Source organism: Tenrec ecaudatus, chromosome 3, assembly GCF_050624435.1.
Source record: "Tenrec ecaudatus isolate mTenEca1 chromosome 3, mTenEca1.hap1, whole genome shotgun sequence".
In the NCBI taxonomy this organism is placed as follows: domain Eukaryota; kingdom Metazoa; phylum Chordata; class Mammalia; order Afrosoricida; family Tenrecidae; genus Tenrec; species Tenrec ecaudatus.
Genome location: NC_134532.1, coordinates 97,561,407 through 97,588,846, shown reverse-complemented (window position 1 = coordinate 97,588,846; position 27,440 = coordinate 97,561,407). Strand labels below are relative to the sequence as shown.

Genomic DNA, 27,440 nt, shown 5'->3' with positions numbered 1-27,440 from the left:
CCGGGTGGCGTCGCGCCCTGATGACGCAGACTCTCCGCGCGGCCGGGCGTGCGCGGCGCGTGGGGGCGCGTGGGACCGGGCGCCGCTTCCCACTTCTCCCGGGTTCGCACGCCGGCTGGCCCGCGAGCTGCCGCCATGAAGGAGACGCCGCTCTCCAACTGCGAGCGCCGCTTCCTGCTCCGCGCCATCGAGGAGAAGAAGGTAAAGCCCCGCCGCCCGCGCAGCTGCGGCCCGGGCCTCCTGCCCGCACGCCCACCCCCGGCGGGCCCCGGCCCCGGAGCCCCCTGCGGTGGGGCATCCTCCAGCCCCCAGTCCAGTTCCGTGTGGGGCTAGACGCGTGCCACCCCACGCTGCCTTTGCCTTGGCGCCTGCTTTCCACTCTCCCGCAGAGGTGGGGATGTCTGCAATCTATTTTCGTCCAAATGCAAACCCCTCTATCGATTCCAGCTCACTAGGGTTTGGGGACTTGAAACCAAAAGCGAGACAACCTCGTTTTTTCGCCCAGAGAACGGCTAGTGAATTTGAACTGCCGACCTCGCGGATAGCGGTCCGATTCTGATAACCCACTTGTGTCTCTTGGGCTTCTCAAGCCGAGCCGCAAACCAAAAAGCAAGCTTGGATAAACACCTCAATCAAAAAGAAGGCAGAACGTATTTAAAAACTGGGACAAATTTAAATGGATCCCAAGCGAGATCAAATGACAGCGAACGAAATGTTAGCCCAATTGTCTCAGCAACAGTTCACTCTCGAGTGCATGTTCCCTGGGGCGTTCACATTTGTTTGCTTGTTGCTCGTTGTTTTCCTGTGTGTGAAATCCAGGATAGGCAAATACAGAGACATAACTAGAGTGATGGTTCCGTGGGTGTGTGACAGGGGGGGTTGGGGGGAGATGGGGAGCTAACGAAGGAAAAGGTCTAAAACTGTGGGGGTGATTTTACAGCTCTTCTTTATGTGATTGAATTATTGAATTGCTTGATGTGTGAGTTACTTGCCAATAAAACTGTTGGGGGCGGGGAGGGGAGGGGAGGCGAATGAGTAGCATCCAGTCAGTTCCTACTCATTGCGATCCCATAGGAGGGGCAGCACTGCCCTGTGAGGTTCTGGGATTGTAACTCCGTGAGGGACTAGAAAGCCTCCCCTTTCTCCAGAGGAGGGTTGGTGGATTCCCACTGTTGACCTTGCATTTAGCAGCCCAGAGCGATGGTAGCAAACCACCACCATCCCAGCCCCTGGCACAAAGCAGTTATCCAGAACATTGTTTTGAAAGAATAAATGAATGTTGTGTTTACAGCGGCTGGATGGCAGACAAACCTATGACTACAGGAGCATCCGAATCTCATTTGGAACAGATTATGGCTGTTGTATTGTGGAGCTTGGAAAAACAAGGTATAATTCACTCTGGGTGTAAGCTCAATGAAAGCAGGTCATAAAGACGCTTGACTCAGTTGTTTAGAGAAGAGCTGAGACATCTAGAACAGTACATTATTAGATGCCAAAAGTAACTTTTTAATATAAATCATTTTACTGGGGACTCTTCTAGCCCATATAACATTCCATACATCCATTGTATCAAGAACAGCTATGCTATAGTTTATTGTGCCAGCCTGGCCGATAAACACAAGTAGGATTAACTGAAGGGCAGAGGGATAAATGGCTCGGTGAGCCTCACCTTAGTTGTTCTGTGCCTCAGTTTAAAGGGGTACACTACCTGTGGGATGCCTAGCCTGTGGACTGTGTTGCTGTAAGTTGAGGTCCCTTTAAGCCCACACAATTGGAATGCTCATCTCTGGAGCTGGGGACTGACAGTTGATGACAGTTGAGGACCTGCCTTGCTGTTTGCTGCCTGGGTATATATAGCTCAGCTCTCTCTACAGAAGAAGACTGGTACCTGGCAGCTCTCAAAACTTGAAGGACTGCTAGTGTCTCACTGCTTTAAAATTTAACTGTTAATTGATTGTATTTATCTGTATATTATTTAACGGTTTATTTCTTGAATTATATATCTATCTTTATAAATATATTTATATATAATTACTAGAAATCTGGTTTGTCTCTCTAGAGAACCCTGTCCAATACAAGCTATTTCCTTTTAACACAAGATTTTACGGTTTTAATGCCATTTTTAATTTTTTAATAAAAATGTTTTTCTGCCATGTTGATTTTCCCATGCTCTTTCTGGCCTGTGTGAATTCTATAGACAGTCAGCAGTAACTGGCTGTGTTCTTCCAGCACTGCTGTGGCTGTGGCCACTTCTTACATTGTAATGTGAGGAACGCAGAGTCTGAGCAATAGGCCTCTTTCTTGCCTGACATGAGAATTGGGTTTTATGAAGGGATTATCTTTGGTCAGGTAATGGTAGCAAACTATGCCAGTCAGAAAGAAATTTGTTTGCAATCTTGGTCCAATAAACTAAAAGGGGATAGGTGAAACCTGTTTTAAAATTTTAGGAGGCAAATCTCTTGTAAGAAGTTGGTTTGGGAGGACGGATTCTTGCTGCTAGCTCTTGGGTATTACCAGTATGTACTTTGTTCTTACATATATTTTATTGGTAAGTAATTCTCACCTTTTGTGACCTACCAAAGCAAGCATATTAATACTCAGGTGAGACTGGGATGCAATTGATAATGTGTTTTAGATTTCATTCCTTATTTTAATTGGAAACAAAATTTGCTTATTTAACACTTTTGTGTTATTTTACTTTACAGAGTTCTTGGACAAGTGTCATGTGAACTTGTTTCTCCAAAACTTAATAGAGCAACGGAAGGTATCCTTTTTTTTAACCTTGAGCTATCTCAGATGGCTGCCCCAGCTTTTGAACCTAGCAGGTATTTAAAATTTTTTCTTAAAATGATTTCTCTTGTGGAGAACCTGACAGCAGTGGGTTCTTGTTTTAAAGGCTGGTGTTACATTTCTTGATGTAAATTCATTTCTGTCCTCACAGGCAGTCAGATCTCTTGGTGAAGCTGAACCGACTCTTGGAAAGATGTCTAAGAAATTCCAAGTGTATAGACACTGAATCTCTCTGTGTTGTCGCTGGTGAAAAGGTGGGGACGAGCATTCCTAACTTTAAGGATGAATGTGGTTGATCCATGGGACTCTGTAGCTCCACCTTCCTTTTCAGAGCTATAGTTAGTTCAGTTTTGTACTGGGTCACATTGCTACAAATGTTCCTAAGTGTTCTCTAGAGAGCTTGCTGTTTCTTTCTGAAGGGACAAAATTAAGTCTTCAAAAGGGAATTGTTTCATCCAGAGAATGTGTTTCTTTTATATAACAGTTCATGTGTGATAATAAAAACACACTTTTCCCCCCTTTTTATGAATGAAGAGCTGATAAAATTGTCATTTGGATTTATTTATTGATGTACACTGAACTGTATAATGAGTCGGTAGTAAAAATCCTGCACTCAATAAACTGCTGTGTTGTGTTAGAACAGCAGTTCTCAACCTGGGTCATGACCCCTTTGGGGGTCGAACGACCCTTTCATAGGGGTCGCCTGATTCATAACAGTAGCAAAATTACAGTTATGAAGTAGCAAGTGGGGTTACCACAACATGAGAAAATGGATTAAAGGGTCACGGCATTAGGAATTTTGAGAACCCCTGCTTTAAAACTTAATTCTTAATTACGGTTAATTTGACCAGCCAGATTTTTGACTCCTACGAAGTGCCTTAGCTTTTCTCTCCTCATACTCCATACTTAGATAAGGTGTTACCACTGTTTCTATTATTTATAAGGTTATTAAAACAGTATCAAATAAAATCTAAGAATTAGAGATTTCTAACTTACCGACACTTATGAAAAGATAATTTTGCCTTGAGACCTGTTTGGAGGTTCTAGCAGGGCAGTGTAGTTCCTCAGATACCCTTGACCGGAGGACGGTCCTCTCTCTCAGGGAAGGTCGTCCTCTTCAGCCGATCGCGAAGCTTCAGTGGGTGGGGGCACACAAGGAGTGGTGAGGGAAGAAGGGGACACCCGCCTAGCCAGCCAGATCAGCCGAATCAACCCCGGTGATGAATGGGGTGACAGATGTCATAGCCAGATTGCCCTGACATCCTAAGGGGGGCGGGTAGAAAGGGGGAACTGTTCACAAGGATCTACATATAACCCCCTCCCTGAGGGCCGGACAATAGAAAAGTGGGCGAAGGGAGATGTCAGACAGTGTAAGACGTGACAAAATAATAATTTATGAATTATCAAGGATTCATGAGGGAGGGGGAAAATGAGCTAATACCAACGGCTCAAGTAGAAAGCACATGTTTTGAGAATGATGATGGCAACAAATGTACAAATGTGCTTGACACAGTGGATGTATGTATGTGATAAGAGTTGTATGAGTCCCAATAAAATAACTTAAAAAATTAAAAAGTCAACATATATGGCTATTTTAAAAAGATAATTTGGCATGACCTTTAGAAACTTAGCTGACAATTAGAGTGATTTTCTTACCTTTAGAGTATATATTTTAGTGTTGACTGACTCCCTTAGAAAGTTGAGGTATAGTGCTTTATATGTTTAACTGTCTTTAAGGTTTTTTAAAATGCACATTTTGTTTGAAATTTACTTTTAGGTTTGGCAAATTCGTGTCGACCTACATTTATTAAATCATGATGGAAATATTATTGATGCTGCCAGTATTGCTGCAATTGTGGCCTTATGTCACTTCAGAAGACCCGATGTGTCAGTCCAAGGAAGTGAAGTGACACTGGTGAGTTTCTGTGATGGGAGCAGGCTCTTGGATAGGAGTAGATGAGTGTGCGGGGTGTGCAGGCAGCTGATATCAATGAAGTCACGCCCGAGATAGCAATTAGGTTCCAGAATTTGTTCATGGGAGAAAACTGCTTCTGCCCAAAATTGCCCTTCTAATTTCTTAAAACTCGTGTATTGGGAGTGATCTGTTCATAGAAGTCATCCCCAGCATCGGCCAGTGACAGAGCTCTAGGTCTCTGTGATCCTGCTGGTCCAGAGATGACATTTTAAAAGCCACCACCTTTATATAACTTATAGGGGCCCTGCTGACATAGTGGTTGCTCATTGGTCTGCTGGCTGAGGTCAGCAGTTGAGCCACCAGCTTCTCTAAAGAGTTACAGGAACTCACAGGGGTAGTTCCGCCTTGTCCTTTAGGGTTGCTGTAAGTTAGCATCGATGTGACAGCAGTGAGTTTGGTTTGTTTGTATTCAAATATACCTAAGTTACAGTCTAGCATGAGAATGCCCCATAGTGGTAGTTTGAGTCTGAACATTTTAAAAAGAAACACCAGGTGCCTGGATTCTCTAAAGTCTAAAGCGTCATTTTAAATAATACTACCTCTAGGCATTAAAGTGGAGCAAACTTTCAAGACTTGGGGGAAAGCATATTAATATTAGAGATGTGTTCTTTTAGAGGAGGAGTTGGTCTGAGAAAGCAAAAGGAGGACAATTAGGAAACATACGAGCAGCTAGAAAAGTGGACAGTCACTGCTGTTAAGAATCCAAAGTGGCTCATTTGTATTGGAAATGTGTAGCAGTTTCTTAAAAAGTTAAATGTAAACTTAGCGTACTTCCTAGCCTAAGAAATTCATATTCATGCATGTATAGGACATACTAGCCCCAAACTGGCGATAATCCAATGTCCAGCTGACAAACAGATACACACATGTGGCATATCCATACAATGGAATACTATCTAGCAATTAAAAGGATCCAATTATGAACATATGTCACTGCGTTGATTCTGACTCATCACAACGCTAGGCTGGAGTGCACTGTCCCGTGGCACAAGACCAACCTTTCCAGAAGCAGACTGCCACGTCTCCCTCCTGTGGAGTGGCTGGTGGGTTCAAACTTCCGACCTTTCACCGGAGGGGCCACTTAACCACTGGGCCGCCTCGGCTCCTTCCTCTACAGCACAAGATCGATGAGACGTGCTGCATGAAGAAGCCAAATGGAAGAGTGCATTGCTTCGTTCTAGTTACAGTGTGACCCTCAGTTGTCAAACTCACTTCATTCCAAATTTGTGTTCAAACACTGAAAAGTTCGAGAATGTATTTTTTCCCCATAAGAAATCATGGAGAAACATAATTGGTTCTGAGGTCCCAAAATGTCACTTAGAATGTATTCATCCGGGACTTCACTGTGGAGGCTTTACCTTCTCTCACGTCACTGTCTTGGTCCCATAAACTTGCCGTTGCCTTCTGATTTTTCCAGATGAGGAGTAACTTTTCAACCTCTGTGATGGTCTGGGTTCTTCGTTTCCTGGTTAACGATTTCACAACTCTCTCTACATTAGCTGCGTTTGTCACTCCCCCCTCCCCCAAATGTTCAAAATGTTGACCTTGCTGTGTTGTACTCCGCCACTAAATCAGAAAAGTAGCGACCCGATTCAAATTGTGCAATTTCTTCAACTCTATTAACAGTGTTTCTCCCAGTTTTCCTCTTAACATTGCTGCTAGTATCACTAACTTTCTTTGGGGCCATGGTTATGATATTTTACGCAAATAGAATGCAAAAAACACAGTGATGCATGCTTAGCACACGAACACAAGTGGTGCTAATGTTGTGTGTTTGAGCAAGAGCGGCGCTTGGGCTTGAAGCGTCACCCTTTCATGCCCATGCAGGACTGTGACGCGTGCCTCACTTGGCCCGTACCATTTTCTGTTCTGTCAAGCACAGGTACGAACACTGAGCAGATTTTTTTTTCACACTGTGCTGTTCAAATAGTGCAAAGTTTGAGCTAGGAGCAGCTGATCGATGATCGAAGCGTCGCTATATAAAGTGCCCAGAAAAGATACATTTTTCTGAGGACATAAAGCAGATCCTTGGTGGGCCACAAGGTGAAAAGGAAGATGGACCGCAAATAGGCGCAAGAGGGTTTTCTGGAGTCTGGTAAAATGTTCAAAAACAGTTGTGATGATCGGCAACATTTTTAAATTTACTAAAAGTAAATTTTATTCTGAAAGTAGGTTTTATGGTAAGTAAACAATGCTCCATCAAGGTTGAGAAGATGCCCCAGAGATTCGAAGAGTAGACTGGCAAAGTCAAATAACCAAGTCATGTAAACAGAAAGTGAACTTATATATGCATTGAAGAGTAAAGAAATTCTATTTACCTTAATATTTGATGACTTGTTTGCTCATAACTTGTCACTTGCCATCCTTGAACTTTTCTTTGAGAGCAGTACACACCTGAGGAGCGGGACCCCGTACCCTTGAGCATCCACCACATGCCCATCTGCGTCAGTTTTGCCTTCTTCCAGCAAGGGTGAGTATGGCCTTATTGTGGGCGGCTGGAGCTGCTTGACCCACATGTTCCAGAGACAGTGAATACCACCACCACCCCACTCTTAATAGTGAAGAACTTTGTGGTTCCATTTCTTTAGCAGAGCATTAGTAAAGAGCATTCTCAATAAAAGCGACAAACTCTTTTATAGATTGTTAAATGTAGGAGCTCTAGGAGCAAGTCGCGAGGGAAATTGGGGTACAAACAGGGACAAAGAAAATTACTTTTCCTCTCGTTCGATTGGGCCCTGGTGTCTCAGTTGGTAAGCACAGGGCCACCACCAAAAAGATGGGTGATCGGAACCCACAAAGTGCTCTGCAGGAGAAGTGTGATGCAGCCGGCTTCCACAAAATACAGTCTTAGAAGTCCCCGGGAATATTTCTATATTTCTATCCCTGTAGCATGGCTGTTAGTCGGAGGCATCTCACTGACAGTGGCCTTGGACTCAGCTGTCTCGTGCTTTCTTCACAATTCACCGCTAATTTCCCAGACAGCAGAAATCCTGGAGTCCCTTAGAACAAGTAAGAGTGCCTCTAAATAGAAGCCTGGGCCTTTAATCTCGAAACAAAGCCCATTACTGTCTAGTCAGATTTGACTTGAAACAAGGAGTGGCATTTTAACAATATATAAATAAGTACTGGAGAAAAGCCTTCCATTTTCACTCATTGTAATGTAGAATTTCGTTAGAAAGAGATGGGTCAGCACTGCCAGACATATAGAATGGGATGCATATGTGCAATTTAAATTTCCTCTTGTTAGATGTCATCGAGTCGGCTGTGGCCCATAGCAACCCTGTGCACAGCAGAACAAAACACTGCACAGTCCTGTGCCGTCCTCACAGTTGTTCCTGTGCCTGGTCCCATGGCGTAGCCACGATGTCAGTCCCTCTCCTGGAGGGACGGCCTTCCTCTTTTTGATGCCTTCCCCCTCACCAAGCATGACGTCCTCCAGGGGCTGCTCTCGCCTGACAATATGTCCAAAGGCTGTGAGATAATGTCTCACCAGTTTTTGCCTGTCAGGAGCGCACTGGCCTTTTTTCTTCCGACACAGATCTGTTTGTCCTGTTAGCAGTCCAGGGTACTTTCAGTAGTGTTCCCAGCATCACAGTCCAAGTGCATCAGTCTTGCTTCTTCAGGGCCCAGCTTGCACACGCATGTGATGCGATGGAGAATGCCATGGCTGTGTCAGGCCCAGCACCTCAGTCCTTAAGTTAACGCCCTTGCTTTTCTATACTCGAGCGGCCTTGTGCGCGGATTTACCCAGTGCAATGCGTCTTTTGATCTCTTGACTGCTGCTTGCATGAGCGTTGACTACAGATCCAAGCAAGACAGAATCCTTGACAAGTTCATGCTTTTCTTTTTTCCATTTACCTTTATGTTCCCTATTGGACCTGTGTGTGGTGTGGGTCTTTCTTACATTGTGATGTAATGCATGCATTCATCTTAATCCGAGCGCTTCAATCCCCCTCCCTGACAGCAAGCGAACTAGTACCATCTGCACATCACAGGTTGCTGCTAAGCCATCCTCCAGTCCTGATGCCACGCTCTTTAGAGAATCCGCTTCTCCAACATGCCCAGCATTCAGCTTGCATTGCTGTGGTGCGAGGATGCAGCCCTGACGCACACCTTTCCTGACTGTAAACCACGCAGCAGTCCCTTGTTCTGTTACACAACTGCCTCTCGATCCACGTACAAGTTCCAATTTAGCACAATGAACTGTTCTGGGATTCCCATCTTAAGGTTATCCAGTTTACGATGGATGGTCCACACAGTCAAATGCCTCTGCATAGTCAGCAAAATACAAGTAAGCATCTTTCTGTTGGAATGTTGACTAGTGCTTTTGGGTACAGTGACTGTATTGTCTCCATCTTCTCTTGATGTTTCCTGCATCATTCAATATTTTCTCCCTGGAATCTTTCAAAATTGCAATTCGAGGCTTGACATCTTTCTTGAGTCCTTTTACTTTCTGGTATACTGAGTGTGGTTTCCCCTTTTGGTTTTCTAATTCTGGGTCCTTGCACATTTTATTATAAGATTTGGCTTTATCTTGAGCTGTTTGAAATTTTCTGTTCTGTTCCTTGACTTCATGCTTTCTTCAGTTTGCTTTAGCTGCTCCACAATTACAAGCAAGCTCAGAATTTTTTTTTACGATATCAAATTACTTTGTTGGACTTATTTTGCAAGATGAGTGGGCGTGGGCACTAAATGCCTATAATTCCTGGAAATAATGAAATACACCCAGTGCATGACGCTGAAACCAGAGTAAAACCATCACCGCCATGCTTCATCGGTCAGGATGGGTGTTTACAGTAACCACGGCCCCACTGCGGTAATTCGTGGTTGATGTTAAAACTCATGAAAGGAATCGTCTATTCTGACATGCACTGTCATCTTTTCTTTCTTGCCTTTTTAATGACCTTTTGCTCTCTTCATGAATGATGGTCTTGATGTCTTCCCCTAGCTCACCACGTGTCCTGTCATTAGTGTTCAGTATTTCACATCTGTCTGAGATGTTCTCAAAATTCAGGTGGGATACATTCAAGGTAGTATTTTGGCTTTTGTGGACTTGTTTTAATTTTTTTCAGCTTCTTCCTGAACTAACGTGAGCATTTGACCAGCCGGTTACTGATGTGGTTTTACCTGCTGGTATGAGCTTCTCCATCTGGGGAAGTCCATGTGTAGCGTCACCTCATAGGTTGTTGAAAAGGTATTTGCTGTGAACAAGTTGTCAGTTTTGCAGAATTCTGTCATGTGCTCTCCGGCTTCATTTCTATCACCGAGTCCATGCTTTCCCACTACTGTTCCTTCCTGTTTCCGATGTTGGCATTCCAGTCACCAACTGCCACTGCATCTGGATGGCATGCTTGATTGATTTCTGCCAGAAGTCATTGGTAGGATTCTTCAGGTTCTTCGTCACTAGCTTATTTGTTTGTGCAGAAAGTTGAGTAATAGTTGTATTGATTGGATTTCCTAGAAGGCACATATGATGCCATATATTCTCAAGTGGAAGCCGACCCGACTATCCACCGAGGCACCTAATTTTACCACAGAAACTACATAAAAAATGTGCTGAAAAACTTGGCTTATACTCAAGTATATACGGTAACCTATCACAAGCACCATTGCTTTTAATGGTGGATTTAGCAAGAGCCTTTCTGGCAGTGAGTGCTGAGTCATTCCTCTTGGTTGTGTTCTTCTGGGTAAAGTAAATCATAAGATTTTCTGATTCAAAATGGCTAATAGCCATCCAATTCAGCTCACCAGTGTCTAATTTTTGATCTTCACGTCAATCTATTTCATTTAGGACCACTTCCAATTTTCCTAAATTCATACTTCACACATTCCAAGCTCTGATCATTAACGTATTTTTTTTAGGTATTTTATTTTATTTTAGTTTTTTAAAACAATTTATTAGCGGCTCATACAACTCTTATCACAGTCCATACATATACATACATCAGTTGTATAAAGAACATCTGTACATTCTTTGCCCTAATCATTTTCTTTTTTTACATTTTATTAGGGACTCATACAACTCTTATCACAATCCATACATATACTTACATCAGTTGTATAAAGCACATCCATACATTCCCTGCCCCAATCATTCCCAAAGCATTTGCTCTCTACTTAAGCACTTTGCATCAGGTCCTTTTTTTTTCCCCTCCCTCCCCCCTCCCTCATGTGCCATTGGTAATTTATACATCGTTATTTTGTCATATCTTGCCCTATACGGAGTCTCCCTTCCCCCCTTCTCTGCTGTCCCTCTCCCAGGGAAGAGGTCACATGTGGATCCTTGTAATCAGTTCCCCCTTTGCAACCCACTCACCCTCCACTCTCCCAGCATCGCCCCTCACACCCTTGGTCCTGAAGGTATCATCCACCCTGGATTCCCTGTGCCTCCAGCCCTCATATGTACCAGTGTACAGCCTCTGCCCTATCCAGCCCTGCTAGGTAGAATTCGGATCATGGTAGTTGGGGGGAGGAAGCATCCAGGATCTGGGGGAAAGCTGTGTTCATCATCGGTACTACCTCGCACCCTAATTAACCCATCTCCTTTCCTAAACCCCTCTATGAGGAGATCTCCATTGGCCGACACTTGGGCCTTGGGTCTCCACTCTGCACTTCCCCCTTCATTCAATATGGTATATATATATATGTTTATATATGCATATATACACATACATACACACACACATATATACATATACACACATTTTTTTTTCATGATGCCTTATACCTGGTACCTTGGCACCTCGTGATCGCACTGGCCGGTGTGCTTCTTCCATGTGGGCTTTGTTGCTTCTGAGCTAGATGGCCGCATGTTCACCTTCAAGCCTTTAAGACCCCAGACACTATCTCTTTTGATAGCCGGGCACCATCAGCTTTCTTCACCACATTTACTTGTTCACCCACTTTGGCTCTAGCCGTTGTGTCGGGAGAGTGAGCACCATAGAGTTCCAATTTAATAAAAGAAAGTATTCATGCCTTGAGGAAGTGTTTGAGTAGAGGCCCAAGGTCCTTCCGCCACCTTAATACTAAACCTATAAATGTAGACACTTAGATCTATTTCCCCATCCTCCTATATATATTTGTATGCACATGTCTTTGTCTAGACCTCCATGAATGCCTCTTGACTCCCAGCTCCTTCTTCCATCTCCCTTGACTTTCCTCCTGCCCTACTACCATGCTTCGTCGCCACCTGGGCTACAGCTATACCTCTTCTCTACGCAACCTTACCCTTGATCATTTCCCACCAGGCCTGCCACTCCCCCCTCTCTACCATTTGGGGTCCCATGTTGTTCCCTTGTCCCTGTGTTTGTTAACACCACTTCCTTATCCCCCTGACCCCCCACCCCAAATCCCCCTGGAACTGTTGGTCCCGTTTGTCCTCCAGCTAGTTCATCCAGCCTGTCCTATTCAGACAGACCTGTGGAGACACTAACATGCACAAAAACAAGACAGAGGAAAACAAAGCAACAGTATATAACCAGACAACAAAACAACAAAAACAAACCACTGACAAAGAACAAAACAAGACAGTTCACAAGAGAAAAGCTTGTAGTTAGTTCAGGGATCGTTTGCTGGCCCTTAGGAGCGTTTTCCAGTCCAGTCTGTTTGGACACCACGCCCTGGCCCCAAAGTCCACTTTCAGCATTCCCTGGGGACCTTGCCATTCCATTCCCTTGCTGTTCCACTGCACTCCCCCAGTGATTTGCCTCGGTGTGGTGGGATCAGGTCAGGTGCATTTCCCATACTGTGTCTCCGGTGCTGTCCCCTGTATTGCCCTCAGTCACTTTTTTAACACATTTTGCCTCACTTTGTGTCGTGCCCCATTAATAAATTAAGATCGAGAAGGCTCCACTCCCACAGGTTCTAACCAGCTCACATCACACACTCGACTCCCCTCCATGAAATCAGCTCCTCTTCAGTGCCACTTCCAATGCCCTTGGACTTGAGCGCCCATCATCTGGCCGTATTTCTCTTCTGGTTCCTTTGTTTAGGCTTTCAGTATCTGACAGTGCTTCAAAACGATGCATATGGTTTATCAGCCTCATTTTCCTCCAAAGCAGGGGGCTGAGTCCTTCCTTGGTCTCAGTCAGCGCTCCGCTGAAACCTGTCATTTGCGGCGGGAACTTTCAGCAGCACACAAGCCACCACAGTGTGACAGACGGACAGACAAGTGTTGGAATTTTCTGTAGCCACATTAGAAAAGGAAAAGGGTGAAAGTAATTCTGATTTATTAACCATGTGTAGTTGGACTTTTAGCCACAAGGTTCTTTGTGCAAAGCCCACTAGCCATTGCACAGGCGAAAGATGAGGCTTTCTACCCCCATTAAAATTTGGAGTCTAGGAACCCCACCCGGGTCCCTCCACCCTCTCCTCGTGGTTCGCCATGACTTTAAATTGACTTGATGGCAATGTGTTTGCATTTGAATGGGTCTAAAATATTAATCATGTTAATGTTAAATATATATTTACCATGAGATATTTTACATTTATTTTCACCAAATGTGTGCTCCGGCCCCATAAGCAAAAAGGTCCTGAGGAGCTGCAGTGCGATAGGGGGAAATAAAGAGCGGGGACAGGAGCTCACCTTTCCCGATGGTAGGATCAAGAGAAAGAAAGTGAATGTATTTTTAAACACGTCTATACAGTTAGGCTAGTAGGCTTCCATCGGATACATAGACCGCCCATGATCAGCAGCAGAAACAGTGGCAGAAGGAAGTCAACTGCATTTTGAACAGTGGAACTTGTTTGCTCTCAGTTACCGCTGGCCACATAGTGAGCAGCCAGGCACTTGTAAGAGGCACCTTGAAAGTAGCCATTTATGGAGGGATTCTGTGGGGACATCTTTTTGTCTGGAAAATGTATATATGACATTACCTCTAATGAGATCAATCACTGTTGAGCTCTCTACCTAGAGCCAGTCTTCTATGCTCAGTGGTAGCGAGAGTAGATTAGGCAGCATACATTCACTGCTAGGTCCTCAGTTTCCCACAACCAAGCCTTTTTTAAATTCAGCATCTGCCTGATAGTATTTCTCAATATGAACTAAGCAATTTCAAGATCTCAGTAAGCAAAAGATGCTAATGGTTAATGTATTGGGCAATATGAAAATATTAACAAAATCACATGGACTCATTGTGATTTCTCTGTAATAGCTGAAGAAAATCACTTGGCATTCATTTTGTGTTGGTAGAAACAGTAATTTTCTTATTATATATTAAAGAAGTACATTCCTAGTTAAATCCCTTAACTGTGTTAACTACATGTGCCATATTTTATTAAACATCCATTTTCTTGAAAGTGACAACCATTTAGTCTTCCAGGTTTGCTCAAGCGCATCTGTTCATTTCAGAACATATTTACTGGTGGATCCCAATGAACGTGAAGAACGTGTAATGGATGGGCTGTTGGTGATCGCCATGAACAAGCATCGAGAGATTTGTACCATCCAGTCCAGCGGTGGCATCATGCTACTAAAAGATCAAGTAAGCGCTCTTTAAAACCTTTTACTTATCTTTTGGGCAAAATTCCTAAGGGATGCTTGCAGTGAGTTAGAGTCTGGTTTTGGTGCTGTGCTTCCTGTCTGGAGATTTGGAGAAGGGCGCCTTCGGTCTCCGTGCCGCTCCTATCTGACCTTCAGAGGATGCGCCTTTTTATCCAAATCGAGAGATTCATGTTCCTCCCAACAAATAAAGTCAAAATAGAAATTGGATAGTTTCTAGAATTTGGGTCTAACAAACAGTCATTCTCAAAGCCAGCTACCTATCAGATTCACATGGAGTCTTTCAGAGTAATAGTTTGCCATATCACAAGCATATCGGGTCTGCCGTGCAGCAGCCAAACATGGGCTGATGCTTCAGTATCGTTGAGCCTCAATTCCTTTATCTGTAAAATAAGGATGCTATTGTCTTCACTTATGCTTGTTAGAATGCCCAAGTCGCTACATCCAGAGATTGTTGTGGTGGGTCCTCAAGGCCTGGTGATCATTTGGTTTTATAAAACGCCTCACATCTTGCCTTAGTGGGTGTTGACTTTATATTGTTTTCATACCGGCTAAGAGTCAAGTTTAAATATAAAGTTAGAGAAATGAAACTCATAGATCAGAAAGTCTTAATTTTTGTGTTCATAGGAAGCTATTTGATTGTATTAAAATAATACTTTTATAAATAGGTTTTAAGATGTACTAAAATAGCTGGTGTGAAAGTAGCAGAAGTCACAGAACTAATACAGAAAGCGTTGGAGAATGACCGGAAAGTGAGGTATGTGTTTTGTTTTTTATTTTCTGTGAAGGGTGTTTCTTTCACAAAGGGGACCAAAAAAAATTTTTTTAATCATTTTATTGGGGGCTCTTACAGCTCCTATAACAATCCATAGATAATTGTATCAAGTACATTTGTACATGTGTTTCCATCATTTCCAAACATTTTCTTTGATCAGCTCTTTTTTCCCCGCCCTCCCACCCTTGTGACCCCTTGATAAAATATAAATTATTTTCATATCTTACGCTGTCCGCTGTCTCCCTGTACCATTTCTGATGTTTGTTCCCCTCGGGTTGGCATGGGGAGTTTAATACATTGATCTCCCCCTTCCCCCCCTACCCTCATGGTATTGCGACTCCCATTATTGTTCCTTAGGGGTTTATGTATCCTGGAGTCCATGTGTCAAGAGCTCTTCTCTGTACCAGTGTACAAGATCCAGTCTAGCTGGATTTGTAAGGTAGTAGTAGTTATGAAACGGAGGGGGGGGTGGGGGGAAGGAAGCATTAAAGAGCTAGAGGAATATTATGTGTTTAATCGGTGCTCTGCTGCCCCCTGGCTGGCTCCATTCCTTCCTTGTGACCTTTCTGTGAGGAGATGTTCAATTAGCTATCTACAGATGAGCTTTGCATCACTATCCCTCCCCCACTCTTGTTCACAACAGGGTTTTTTTGTTTGGGATCTTCTGGTGCCTGATAACCTGCTCCTTTCAACAACTCATGATCACACAGGCTGGTATGCTTGTTCCATGTGGACTTTGTTGCTTCCCTGCTAGATATCTGCCTGTTTACCTTGAAACCTTGAAGACCCCAGACACTGTCTTCTAATGGGCGGGCATCATCAGCGTTCTTCACATTTCCTTGTGCACCCATTTTGACTTCAGTAATTGTGTTGGGAAGGTGAGCATCACCGAATGCCAGGTTATTAGAACAAAGTGTCCTTTGCGTTGAGCAGACTTGAGTAAAGGCCCTATGTCTGTCTGCTACCTTGATACTTAACATATAAATATATATATAGACCTATATCCCTATTGGTATATATTAATATATTTGCATACATACATACATGCCTATATTTATGCCTCTATAAATGTCCTTTGCCTCCTAGTTCTGTTTCCTTTTACGTTCCTCCTGCCCCACTATTATGTTTGACCTTCATTCAGCTTGCAGTAATTCCTCTTGGCTGAATTGCACTTATCCAAACCCTCCCAGGTGTTCTACACCCTCCTTGCCATCAGTTTGAGCTCTTGTTCCTGGTTTTGTTGGCTCCCCACTTCCTTTCCCCTATCTCCCGCCCCCCTTCCCCCCTTGTTCCCTGGAACTCTTGGTACCATTGTTTTCTCTTTGGGTTTATCTTGCCTATCTTATATAGACATGAAAAAAAGAAGAAAAGTCAGGAGACCTGTAAACAGTTCCAGGTCTGTTGACCCTTACATGGTTTCTGATTGAGTCTGATGAGGTGCCAAGCCCTGCCCTCAAGTCTGAAGTCTATTTTCGGGGATCCTCAATGGCTTCGCTGCTTTGCTCTCCTTGCTGCTCTGTTGAACTTCCTTCATGTTTCACCCTGGTGGGGGATGGAGGGGTCAGGCCGGGCACAATTCCCACACTGTGTCTCCAGTGCAGTCCCTGCAGCGCTGTGGGTCAGTGCGGGGTGTCATGTCTCATGGTGGGGCCCGGCCCTGCGGCTCTGTTCCTTGACTTCGCTGAGCAGGAATGTCATCCTCGGCTTGGTGGGCCAGATGTGGTGGGACCTAATTTTTTACACTCGAGCTTTTTTTTATTTTGAATCTCAGGTGAATATGTTGCTGTAATTCGTGCTTGTTATGAAGGTTGATTGAAGACTGTTCTTTGTGTTTTACTTCCATTTAAACATGACCTCTATTGAAACGTCAGTTTTCTTTCAAAATTGACATTTTTCTTCAAAGAATCAGTGACTCAAGTTAATGAAAATAGAAAGCAATTCATGTTGATGCTCACCTTACTTGTTACTTTGTAACCTTAACGCTATTATTACCACTGAGTTGATGCTGACTCATAGCGACCCTTTAGGACAGGGTAGACAGCCCTTGAAGTTTCTGAGACTATCTACAGGAGTTGCTCACCTTGCTGTTAGCTGTTGAGTGGATAACCACCATGTCACCACAGCCCAACATGTCAGTATCCTTTAAGAAAGGAGGTTAATTGCCCTTCATCAGCCAGGGTCAACAAATTATAGTTCTCATTCATCAAAGGATAAAATAATAACTTTTTTCTTTTTGTCTTCTCTTACCTGTCTCCTTCATCCCTCCCCATCCCCTGCTTCCCCAAACAATCCACACAGGAAAGAAGGTGGAAAGTGTGGTTTTGCAGAGTCTATAGCAAATCAGAGAATCACAGCATTTAAAATGGAAAAGGCCCCCATCGACACATCTGATGTCGGGGAGAAAGCAGAAGAAATCATCGCTGAGGCTGAACCTCCTTCAGAAGTGTATCTTTATTTGGGTGGTTTTGGCAAAAGAAACAAAGACGTTAAAAGAATCCTTTCAGTCCTTAGGCTTAAGATTGAATGCACTTAGGTTGTGCACACTGAAATTTGTTTTTTCAAAGACCGTCTTACTTCGTTAGGTAATTAAGAATAGTAAAGATGTAGGACGAGATCGTGATAGGGCAGGGTTTTCGTATACATCTTTCCCACTAGGCGAGCATTGATTCATTCACTCACGTGGGATAGTTCTCTTTGGTCACGTTGAATGTTTTGTAAGAGCAATTTCGCTTGAACCTTGTTTTTTTGTGATGGCTGATTTTAAAAATGGTGTGGCTGTGAAATTCTGTTTCCTGCTCAGTAAATATGCTGCAGAAACGGTTGTGATGTTGAACACAGCTTACAAGGACAGCACTATGGGGAAGCCCAAGTGTACGAGAAATTTTCTCACTTCAAAAAAGTTGAAATGTCGTGGATGACATACCTCTGGACTTCCGTCAACTTCCCAGACTAAAATGTCAACAAAATTCATGCACCTTGTGCTCAGATTCTGACAGTGGACCGTTGAAGAGGGGGGGAGTTATCTGGACTATGTTGGGGCTCGGTTCAGTGAAGTTTAACGGGAGGTTTGGGAATGAGAAGGGGTGCTGCAAAATTTGTGCCCCGGGTTCTGACTGAGCAGGAAAGAGCCTGGAGTGGAAACCTGCTGTGCTTTGAAAGAACAGCTCCGAAGCGCCCAGGCTTTCCCCCGGGTGACATGCTGCTGTGAAGGCCCTGAAGCAAACATGAGTCAAGATGTGGAAGACACCATCGTCACCTTGCCTAAAAAAAGCTCCTCAAGTGAAATCCAAGATCAAGACGATGCTTTTTGTTTTTAATGTGAGGGGGATAGTGCATTTGGAGTTTGTTCTACCAGGTCAGACTGTTAATCAAGCTTTCTATTTAGAGGTTCTGAAAAGATTGCGTAACAGTGTGACAAAACAGACCTGATTTGCAGCAGATGGGGAACAACAATGCACCTGCTCATGCAGCCATCTCAGTGCCCGTTTTTGGCAAATAACAGCATGTCTCTCTTGCCCCACATACTTTACTCACCTGACCTTGCTCCGTGCAACTTTTGTTTCCACAAATTAAGAGGAACATGCAAGGACTGTGATTTGTTGACGTAGAAAAAAACAAGGGAGGTGCTGTCAGCCTTCCAGACAGATGAGTTTGAAAATGTTTCCAGGAATGGAATCACCAATTTTACAAATGTATTAAAGTGTAATGGAGAGTACTTTGAAGTTGATAAGGTGGTTTTGTTTAAAAATTGGAATACATAGCTTTGAAAGGGATAAAATTACGGGACTTTAGTATGCCCTCGTATATCCAGCTAGATCAGAAAACTATCACAAGCATTTCATTGTCCTTTGGAAAAATGTGTAATATTGATGGCATGGACACTTTATACAGTTAGGCATTGTTCTGCTTTTATTCATCCGTTCACCGGATTGACAAACTAAAGTATTGAACTGTTCTATTGATACTTACCATTGTGTTTGTAAACTTGCCTGAGTTACAGGTCTTACTTTTACAGTTCTATCATATATACCCATTGCCATCAAGTCAATTCTGATTTATAGAAGTCCCATAATGTGGTTCTCAACCTGTGGGTTGCAACCCCTCCGGTGGGCTGAACGACACATTCATAGGGGTCACCTAATACATCCTGCATATCAGATATTTACAGATTCCTAGCAGTAGCAAAATTAGTTATGAAGTGCAATGAAAATAAATTTGTGGTTGGGGGTCACTACAACTGAGGAACTGTATTAAAAGGGTCATGGTATTAAGAAGGTTGGGAACCACTGCAGGGTTTCTGAGACTTAAGATCTTCACAGGAGCAGTGTGGTTAGCTGGTTTAAACCATCAGCCTTGCAGCCAGTAGCCCAACAAAACTGCCTGCATTCATAGTATAACTCTTAGTAAGAACGTATTCTAGGCAGTCGAGCACACGTGAATCAATCTTATGTCTTCTGTTTTTAACTTTCAACAGTGCATCAAATTGCTGGATTTGTGTTGTTTTCTTAACTTGCTAAGTGTTTCTAATCCAGTGTTACGAACTCCGGGAACTGCCCAAGTTGGAGAGGGCATAGAAAACTCCTGGGGTGATCTTGAAGACTCTGAGAAGGAAGCGGAGGATGAGGGTGACAGTGATGACGCTATCGCTCTTGATAGTCTGAAAATGGACACTGGAATAGAAATCTCCAATCATGGGAACCAAGGTTGGTAATATTTTATGAATCTTCCATAAATCGATGGATCTTTTGGGGGAAGGTAAATGTTTTGTGATGTGATTTCAATTTCAGCAAAACTTACTTCAGCAAGGCTTACTGCAGCATTAACTCCATTCTTTTCTAGAACGATGCTTCTTTTGGTAGTGCTATTTTCTATTGTTTTTGTTTCATACCTTTAAAAGGGCCAGTGTTAAGGGAACCGGTTTCATTGAGAACTTATTTCTGAGATGCCCTTACACGGCTTTGATAGAAGTAGAGGGTTCTTTCAGCAGACCACACTGACATGAGGGTGGGTGATTTCATTCACACTCTAGAGAGCCTTCCAAAATGGGATTAGCAACAGGTATAGATGCTAGAATTGGTAATACATTATATAAGGGATTATTGGCTAGAAGGGCTTTATTAATTAACCAAGGGGCTGAATTCTAAATTTACTCTTTAAATAGTCGCATGTAACTACCATATTAGACTGTGTGCATTATTAAAGAATAGCTGAGATTTTGCTAATTCTAGGCATTTTTTGTATTTGACAACTGTGAAACTGGAAGGATGTGTCCTGGTGGCTGGCACAGTGGCCTGAGCATAGGCTGCTAATCTGTTGACAATTTGAGCGGACTAGCTGTTTTGTAGGAGCAGTGTGGCGGCCTGCTCCTCTGGTGTAGGTATATTCTGTGACTTGTATCCATGGCTTTGGTTATTATGGCAAAAACAAGTCACGCAAGAATTTAAGAACTAGCCTGGCAGACTAAAGGATGCGCTTGTTGAGCAAACAATGGTGATAGTCAGACACATAATGCATATACCTGCCTGCTTTTAAGGGTTATCTACAGAAGGATCCTCAATTTCCTTATTTCTGGTGGTCACTTCTAATATCATTATGCTAGACTTTTCTACGTGTACTTGATAAAGCACACTGAATCTGAGAAGTTGCTCTATCTCAGTTTATATAGATTCATTCTTGAGACATACTCAAGTTAGACCTGCTATTGGCTGTTTTGAACAGTAGCATTATAAGTGAATAAGGAAAGTGGATCTAAGGGAATAGTATCGGGTCTTTTTTAAAGAATGGAAGTGAACAAAGCAAAAATAGGAAACTGATTGATATAGAAAATGGCAGTGATCGGTCTTAGGTCTATCTGTTCGCACTAGCAGTTTAACTGTCACAGGTTGGTTCTACAGAAGACCCCACATATTTCCCTCCTATCTTTTCTATTATGAGGTGTCAGGTCACATATTTATCAAGTATTTTGGGGGAGAAAAAAAAGGGGGGAGACTATTATTTTTCAAAATCACTTTCACTTTTTCAGATGCTCCTATAGTACTCTCAGATAGTGAAGAGGAAGAAATGATCATTTTAGATCCAGACAAGTATATGAAGAAAGTAAGGTAACACATTTTGGCCTTATTTTTCAAATGTATATAAGCTTTAATTTCTTAATCATTTTATGTAAGCTTTTAGAGTTTACTAATAATGTAGATGTACATACTCATCTGTAAAAGTATCATTAGAAACACAGCTGTTCCTAAGTCAGATTTATAAGCATTAGGGTCTAAATTGTATAATAAAATTATTTGGATGCCTTATAAAATTACTACATTGCTTTTATTTTTATATAATCAAATTTTAACAGCAAAATGGTCTGATGCTGGTATTTCATGTACGCAGGCCTGAAAAATCAGTTTTTTGCATATACTGTTAGTCAACTTAATTTATTTCGCTTCTTCACAGAACACAAACCATCAGCACAAAACAAGCAGCAGCGCCAAGTAAAAAGCCAACAAAAAAGAGGAAGAAGAGAGCTGTTAATTAAAGCCAACCTACTTGTATATATACTATTAAAAGGATATTTATTCCGTGCTAACAACCTTGGCTATTCTTTACTCGCATCTATAAAAGAAAATCCACATGTTTAAAAAATACATAATTTTGCGTTGTATTTTGAAATAAGCCATCTGGACAACGTATTCATAACAAGCACAGATACTTTCTACCCCTCACTTCATCCGTCACATGGAGTTTGTATCATTCACCATGTTTCTCTCCCTAACTTGACTTTTAAGTAACTGACGTACTTAGGCGAGCGAGCAGCCCTCGTCAAACAATTCTAGCTGCATAAAAAAATGCCAGAACTTGAAGGTGCTTCACTAATTCCCGTTTTACAGTAGATAAATCGTGACAGATTTTTTAAAATCTCCAATTGAATTTGACTTACAAATCGATCATCATTTTCCAAATCAATTTATTCTTATCCTGATAGGTGGTATTGTTAATACTTTAATACCATTAAAAATCAGCCAAACAACCAAGACAGTTACATATACAAAAGATACAGATTAAAACCATTTAAAAATAAGATAACATAATTTGTAACTGACCATAATGTCTGTATTCAGAAATGATTATGAATTTAAAACCTATGATAAAAACTGTACACCATATACTTCGAAGGATTTACATTGTAGAAAGCAAAGGTAGTTTGCACTTTTACACATTTAGTGTCTCTGGTGGATTGAGGAGAGAAACACCATGATACCTGTAAGAGAAAAAAGTACAGATCATAAATGTGTAGCTCAAGATTAACTAGCTGATTATGAGTTTCCAAAGCATGTGCTCAAATTCCTCCCACTCTACAGGACACAAAGCAACGTCTCAAAAGAGGGCCCATTAGAGAACATCTCAGCCAAGCTAGACCTTATCCTTTACGGTTTTTAAATGTTGTAAGAAGATAGACAAGTTCCCTTAGTAGCGCCTCAGTTCTTACTTGGAACCTTTATACTTTTCTCTTATTGACTGTTGTGCGTGCTCTGGTGCTCGGAGGTAGGTCTGGTGCAGGTCCGTGAGACAGGGCTTGAGACTTTCCAGGGTATATCCAGTCTTTTGTGCTAATGACTCAGGCTACAGAAAAAGGAAGGGGCCGAGAGCCAGGAGTTTTGTTTTAATAGACAAAAGAATGAGTCGGGTTGCTTCAAATACTTGGGTTAAATATCAGTACTAATCTTTATTTCTCATACCATTATGCCATTCTTTTGACGCTGACTTTGATCTATTTTTCTTACTCTGACAAGGACACTTTTCTAATCCAAGTTATGACTTTGTACTCAACAAGTGAAAGATGTAATATTCAACATGTAAGATGCTTTAGTCAAGCTGATGTTATTTCAGGTCAGCATATGTAGACAACCATCAGGTTTGGCCAACAACTTATCTGCTACTAAACTTGTCATGACAACGTGTGTCAGAACTGCAATGCTTCAGTTTTCAGTGGCTAAATTTTTGGAAGCGCATCCCCAGAGCTTTGCCAGGGTGCCCCAACTAGGCAGGGAGTTCACACACAGAATGTGTGAAAGCAGTTACGTACCCAGCTCTGTCCTGTGACTGTGTAGAGTGCGATATGGAAGGCTGCTCCTGCAATAACGGATGGCAAATACTTGAGGTAGGGGTCAGCATCTATCAAACTCAACTCTCCCAAAAACTGGAACGAAAAAAAAATGCCCTTCAGAAACGAAAAGTTCATAAATTCACAAAGTTTAAAAAAAGTACATGCCCTAATGACCACAACTAAAACCCAATCTTTTAACACATACCCTCAAACCCAATTTTTTCTCATCTCTTGAGACCGGCTTTATAACAACCACATAACCCTTATTTATGCCTACTCTTGGTTATCCTTTATTTGACTGTATTTAATAACATTGAGACAGCTCTTCTCACAACCCTTCTAACACCTCAAAGATAGCACTACTGTTCTTTAGGGCAGTGGTTTGGTTCTCAACCTGTGGGTCACGACCCCTTTGGTTCAAAACAGAATTGCAGTATGAAGCAGCAATGAAAATAATTTTATGGTTGCGAGGGGTGGGAGGGGGGAGCGCCACACCACAACATAAAGGGTCACGACCTTAGGAAGGTTGAGAACCACTGCTTTTATTGGGAGGCTTTCTTAGCACTGGGGCATTAATCAGGACCTAGAATACTAGATAACCAAATTAGGGCTTGTCCTTAATTGTGACCTAAGTCTCTCTCCAGCAACCATAAAAGGAACTTACCATAGCTAGACTTTCAACTTTGCAGTTTACAGGCTGCTGATGCAGAAAGTACTGAGTAAGAAACTGATTTACTGTTGGTGCCGCTAAGTCAAAAGCAAGGACTTTTAAAACTAGATGCTCCATTCTCAGAACTTGTTTCTTGGTATAGGTGTCATCTGTAATGTACACAAATTCTGCTACTTCCGGAGGATATATTTCTTCAAACTTTCTATGATGAAAAACACTTTTCAGTAATTAGTTCTCAAGAGGGTAAGCATGCTAACTCCAATTCCGAAACTGCAAAGCACATGGAATAGATCTGAAGCCCACATGCGATACCTGGTCTGTCTCCACTGATACATGCCCTTCATTTTATGACAGAGACTGAGGCAGGCAATTACTAAGTATGAGGCCCAAGTCTCCTAATTAATGACTCTGAGACATGAGAAGTATAGGAAATGGAAATCACAGGCATGAGATTTCCCACAGTGAAGAAAATGCCAGTGTTTACGTGGCTACGAATTTGGGAGCTACAAGTCTTAAACCCTGTAGAGTTGCTTTGAGTAGGAATCCATTCAATAGCAACAGGTTTGATTTTAGTTTTATATGCCAGAAAGTGGCCTATTATTAGGGAGGTGACTATGAGTCAACTTAACACACAGCAATCTAGTACTAGTGCACAAAAGTGTACCATTCTCCACCTTAAAAAGGTACCCAAAATACAAACATGAAGAAAATCAAGGCTGGACGTTGCACTTCCACCCCTTCTGGTCATGATTGTCACCGGTGCTCTGCCCTGAGTATTTGTTAGAATGCCACAGGTTAAGAACCAGCTTTCCCACCCAGAGAGGTAAATTGGACTTACGAGGCTAAAAGCATCGCAGCAGTGCCCACAAGCTGAAGTTTCCCTCTCAGTACAGACATCGATGAAAGGAACCTATCAATGTAGTTCACAGCCAAGTACAAGGTCTCATTCTGTAGTTTGTATTCTTCTCCGACTTCAACTAACCAGTCCACAAGGATAGCCCTCATGCTATTGGTAATGTCTGGTTGTTTCTTCATGTAACCCGCTTTAGGCTTACATTTAACCTTTTAAGAAAAGTTAGTGTGGTGTTAAAATTACAGTTAGGTCACAGTTAGCAAAGATGCTTACATATGCCAAAAGAAGCCAACCTTTCACCAGCCATTATGTTATCTCAAATTCATTTAGCCACGTTTAAAAGACAACATAGAAAACTGGACTCGGCTTTTACCTCCATTTCCCTAAGGTAAGTATGAATGTCTTCAAGGTAGTCTGGCACTTCATTAACATTCACTGGTTTTTCATCTTCTAAAACAATGGACATGTCCATAATATGTGGTGATTCTGGAGGAATTCAAACGATAATAGCTAAAAACGAATGCCTATAAGAATACTGTTATCAGAACAGCAATGCCATCCAATTAAAAACCCTCATGACAAAATGCTGCATGCTACAAAACAGACTGTCAACACCAGAATCGAATATAGTCAACTAGACGCAGGCCTACATGGTTTTCCTTTAACAAGCGCAGTAATAAAAAACAAATTTTGTATCTGAGGGAAAAGAATATCATCCATTACTCTCTTCATTTTAAAACAAAACGTTGTTAACAAATAAAACAACAAACTATTTCCTAAGGATTCCTTTCCCTAATCAAGAGAACACTAGCTAAAATGAGATTGCATTGAGCTATCCAGTACTCAATAAGCTTATAAAGAAACATTACCAACACAGGCAGTGCCATTCCAGCTTCTCCACTTGCTAAGCACCAAAATCAATAGTACAACCCACTGCATGGCAGAAGACAATGTCACGTTCTGGTATTTAAAGATCACTCAGACTGATGTTACAGAAACACAACTTTTAAATCTGCACTCAAACATAACGTTCTCTCAAGTGGTACACTGAACCACTGATTTAGGACACAACTGAATTCCTCCAACCAAGCAAATATCTCCAGGGTCAGGTCAAAATGTATGACTGATATCGAGTTAAGATGATTTGATTAGTACTGTACAAGGAACAGCTGATTACAAGCGGCATCTTTTTCTAGGTCCCGCATGGTTTGGGATAAGTCTAAGCCTGTTGCATTAGACCTAACTCCTTACAAGTAGTAATGATCAGGTAAGCAAATCCCTCAAAGTATAAAACCGAGTCTATTTAATAATCGTATTATACCTTGATTCATGCAGAATCTTTAAAACTTACCAAAACTGCCATCCATTGGATAATCAAGAGATACCAGTGGTTTTCGTGGGGCAGGTAGATTGATAGCTGAATTAAACGCCAAGGCATCTTCACGCTCTCTTTTTTCAGATTCAGCTGGTCTCTCTTGTGTCTTCTCTTCTGCTTCATCCACGTGAATGGTGAATGCAGGCTGTTTACTGTTTGCTTTCCACGGAGGAACAGTGACTAGCTCCTCATTTACAGAAATATCCTTAAGAGGTGCAACCTAGGAGGAAATCGCCTGTTAAAGGCGGCTCTGCCTTCTTCCCCTGAGGATCTCATCCTTTGCGTTTAACCCCCATCTGTCTATCAGAAAAATTAAGGAAGGCCAAAGCCTAAGCAAGAACAGCATGAGCAGTCAAAGGGAAAAAGGATGCAAAACCTTGTCACATGCAGGGAGTTGCTAACAAGGGGTGGCACAGCCGTGTAAATCCGGCTAAAATGGCCGAATTTGCCCAGTGTTTTCTGTTCTAAAGCAGAGGCATTCTCTGGTTCACATGGGGGTGGGGGAGGGGGGCCTGGTTACTTCCCTTAAAGCAGTGAGCCACTCGGCAGGCAGCACCCGCACAATGTTGGCTGGAGCCCTGACACTAAATGAGATGAGAAGCTACCACCGTGGCGGCCACAAACCGGAAAATCTAAGGCCAGAGGGGCCTGCACCGCTGCCCCTCCCCATAAATGCCATTCTTTGCTTGCCTGGCCCCGCTCCTAGAGATATCGAGCGTGCCTTTCTTACCCGTCGGGTCTTGGGCTTGTGCTGCGGCGCTGGGCCCCGTGAGCTGCCTGCCTTCAGGACCGCCAGCGCGGCCCGAGTCCGGGGCTGCTGGGAGGGCGCCGCTTCCTCCGGGTTGATGTTCTCCTGGTCTTCTTGGAGCGCAAGCAGCGCCGAGCCCGCCTCGTGGGCCGCAGGCCCCGGCGCGGAGTTGCCCAACATCACTGCTCCCGGGGGCAGGCGGCGGCACTAGCCCGCGGCGCCAAGCAGCGTGCGCTCCGCCCGCCGACTGGCCGCGCAAACTCGGCCGAGGGACGCTCTAGCCGGGGCTGCCGGTCGCAGCCAGGCCTGCCTGCCCACCGGGCCGCTCCCTCGGCAGCAGCTGGGGTGGCTGGAGGAGGCTCTGGGAGGCGCCGGCAGGCCCTGCGAGGCGTGCAGAAGCCAAGACCTAGGAGTCCCGGGATAAAGCGACCAGCGCGCCGGAGCAGCGGCTCTTGTTGCAGTTCAAGTATCCCGCGACTATTGAAACGGGCCAATGGGAAGCGCGGGGCGCTGTGACGTTACTCTCGGCGACGTAGTCGCACGCGTGCGTCAGCAGCCGGGAAGGCTAAGGAGCCACGGCGCAGTAGCGAAAGGCGGCGGGAGGGGAAACGCCTGCGCGGGGAGGCGGTAGGAGGGGGGCCTGAATTTCTAGGGCCTCTG

The 27,440-nt window shown here is 43.2% G+C and overlaps 2 protein-coding genes across 3 annotated transcripts; one reads left to right on the top strand and one right to left on the bottom strand.

Moving 5' to 3' along the window:
- The first annotated feature begins 46 nt into the window (after window positions 1–46).
- EXOSC9 (exosome component 9) lies at window positions 47–21,619 on the top strand. 2 transcript variants are annotated; one of them, XM_075543858.1, is made up of 12 exons: window positions 47–201; window positions 1,292–1,386; window positions 2,706–2,825; window positions 2,942–3,044; window positions 4,568–4,705; window positions 7,153–7,235; window positions 14,115–14,247; window positions 14,933–15,021; window positions 17,338–17,484; window positions 19,558–19,742; window positions 21,062–21,135; window positions 21,484–21,619. In XM_075543858.1, the coding sequence occupies exons 1-12, from the start codon at window positions 136–138 to the stop codon at window positions 21,523–21,525; spliced, it is 1,275 nt and encodes a 424-aa protein (XP_075399973.1). In that variant the 5' UTR covers window positions 47–135; the 3' UTR covers window positions 21,526–21,619. The 2 variants fall into 2 exon arrangements, with proteins under 2 accessions (XP_075399973.1, XP_075399972.1); XM_075543857.1 differs by having other exon boundaries at window positions 21,062–21,140.
- On the bottom strand, window positions 21,336–27,242 carry CCNA2 (cyclin A2). Its single transcript, XM_075543859.1, has 8 exons — window positions 26,763–27,242; window positions 26,009–26,252; window positions 25,031–25,143; window positions 24,643–24,866; window positions 23,799–24,006; window positions 23,114–23,227; window positions 22,517–22,650; window positions 21,336–22,288 (listed from the first exon to the last, which is right to left on the bottom strand). The coding sequence occupies exons 1-8, from the start codon at window positions 26,958–26,960 to the stop codon at window positions 22,240–22,242; spliced, it is 1,284 nt and encodes a 427-aa protein (XP_075399974.1). The 5' UTR covers window positions 26,961–27,242; the 3' UTR covers window positions 21,336–22,239.
- Between the last annotated feature and the right edge of the window lie 198 nt (window positions 27,243–27,440).

What these genes read in the sequence shown, in the direction of transcription:
- EXOSC9 (XM_075543857.1), top strand. Translation starts at nt 136, where the DNA reads ATGAAGGAGACGCCGCTCTCCAACTGCGAGCGCCGCTTCCTGCTCCGC. An exon ending in GTGTTGTCGCTGGTGAAAAG is followed by an intron (nt 3,045 to 4,567) that starts GTGGGGACGAGC and finishes ATTTACTTTTAG; the next exon opens with GTTTGGCAAATTCGTGTCGA. An exon ending in AAGTATATGAAGAAAGTAAG is followed by an intron (nt 21,141 to 21,483) that starts GTAACACATTTT and finishes GCTTCTTCACAG; the next exon opens with AACACAAACCATCAGCACAA.
- CCNA2 (XM_075543859.1), bottom strand. Translation starts at nt 26,960, where the DNA reads ATGTTGGGCAACTCCGCGCCGGGGCCTGCGGCCCACGAGGCGGGCTCG. An exon ending in AAGTTGAAAGTCTAGCTATG is followed by an intron (nt 23,228 to 23,798) that starts GTAAGTTCCTTT and finishes TTTTCGTTCCAG; the next exon opens with TTTTTGGGAGAGTTGAGTTT. An exon ending in GAAAAGTATAAAGGTTCCAA is followed by an intron (nt 22,289 to 22,516) that starts GTAAGAACTGAG and finishes TTTCTCTTACAG; the next exon opens with GTATCATGGTGTTTCTCTCC.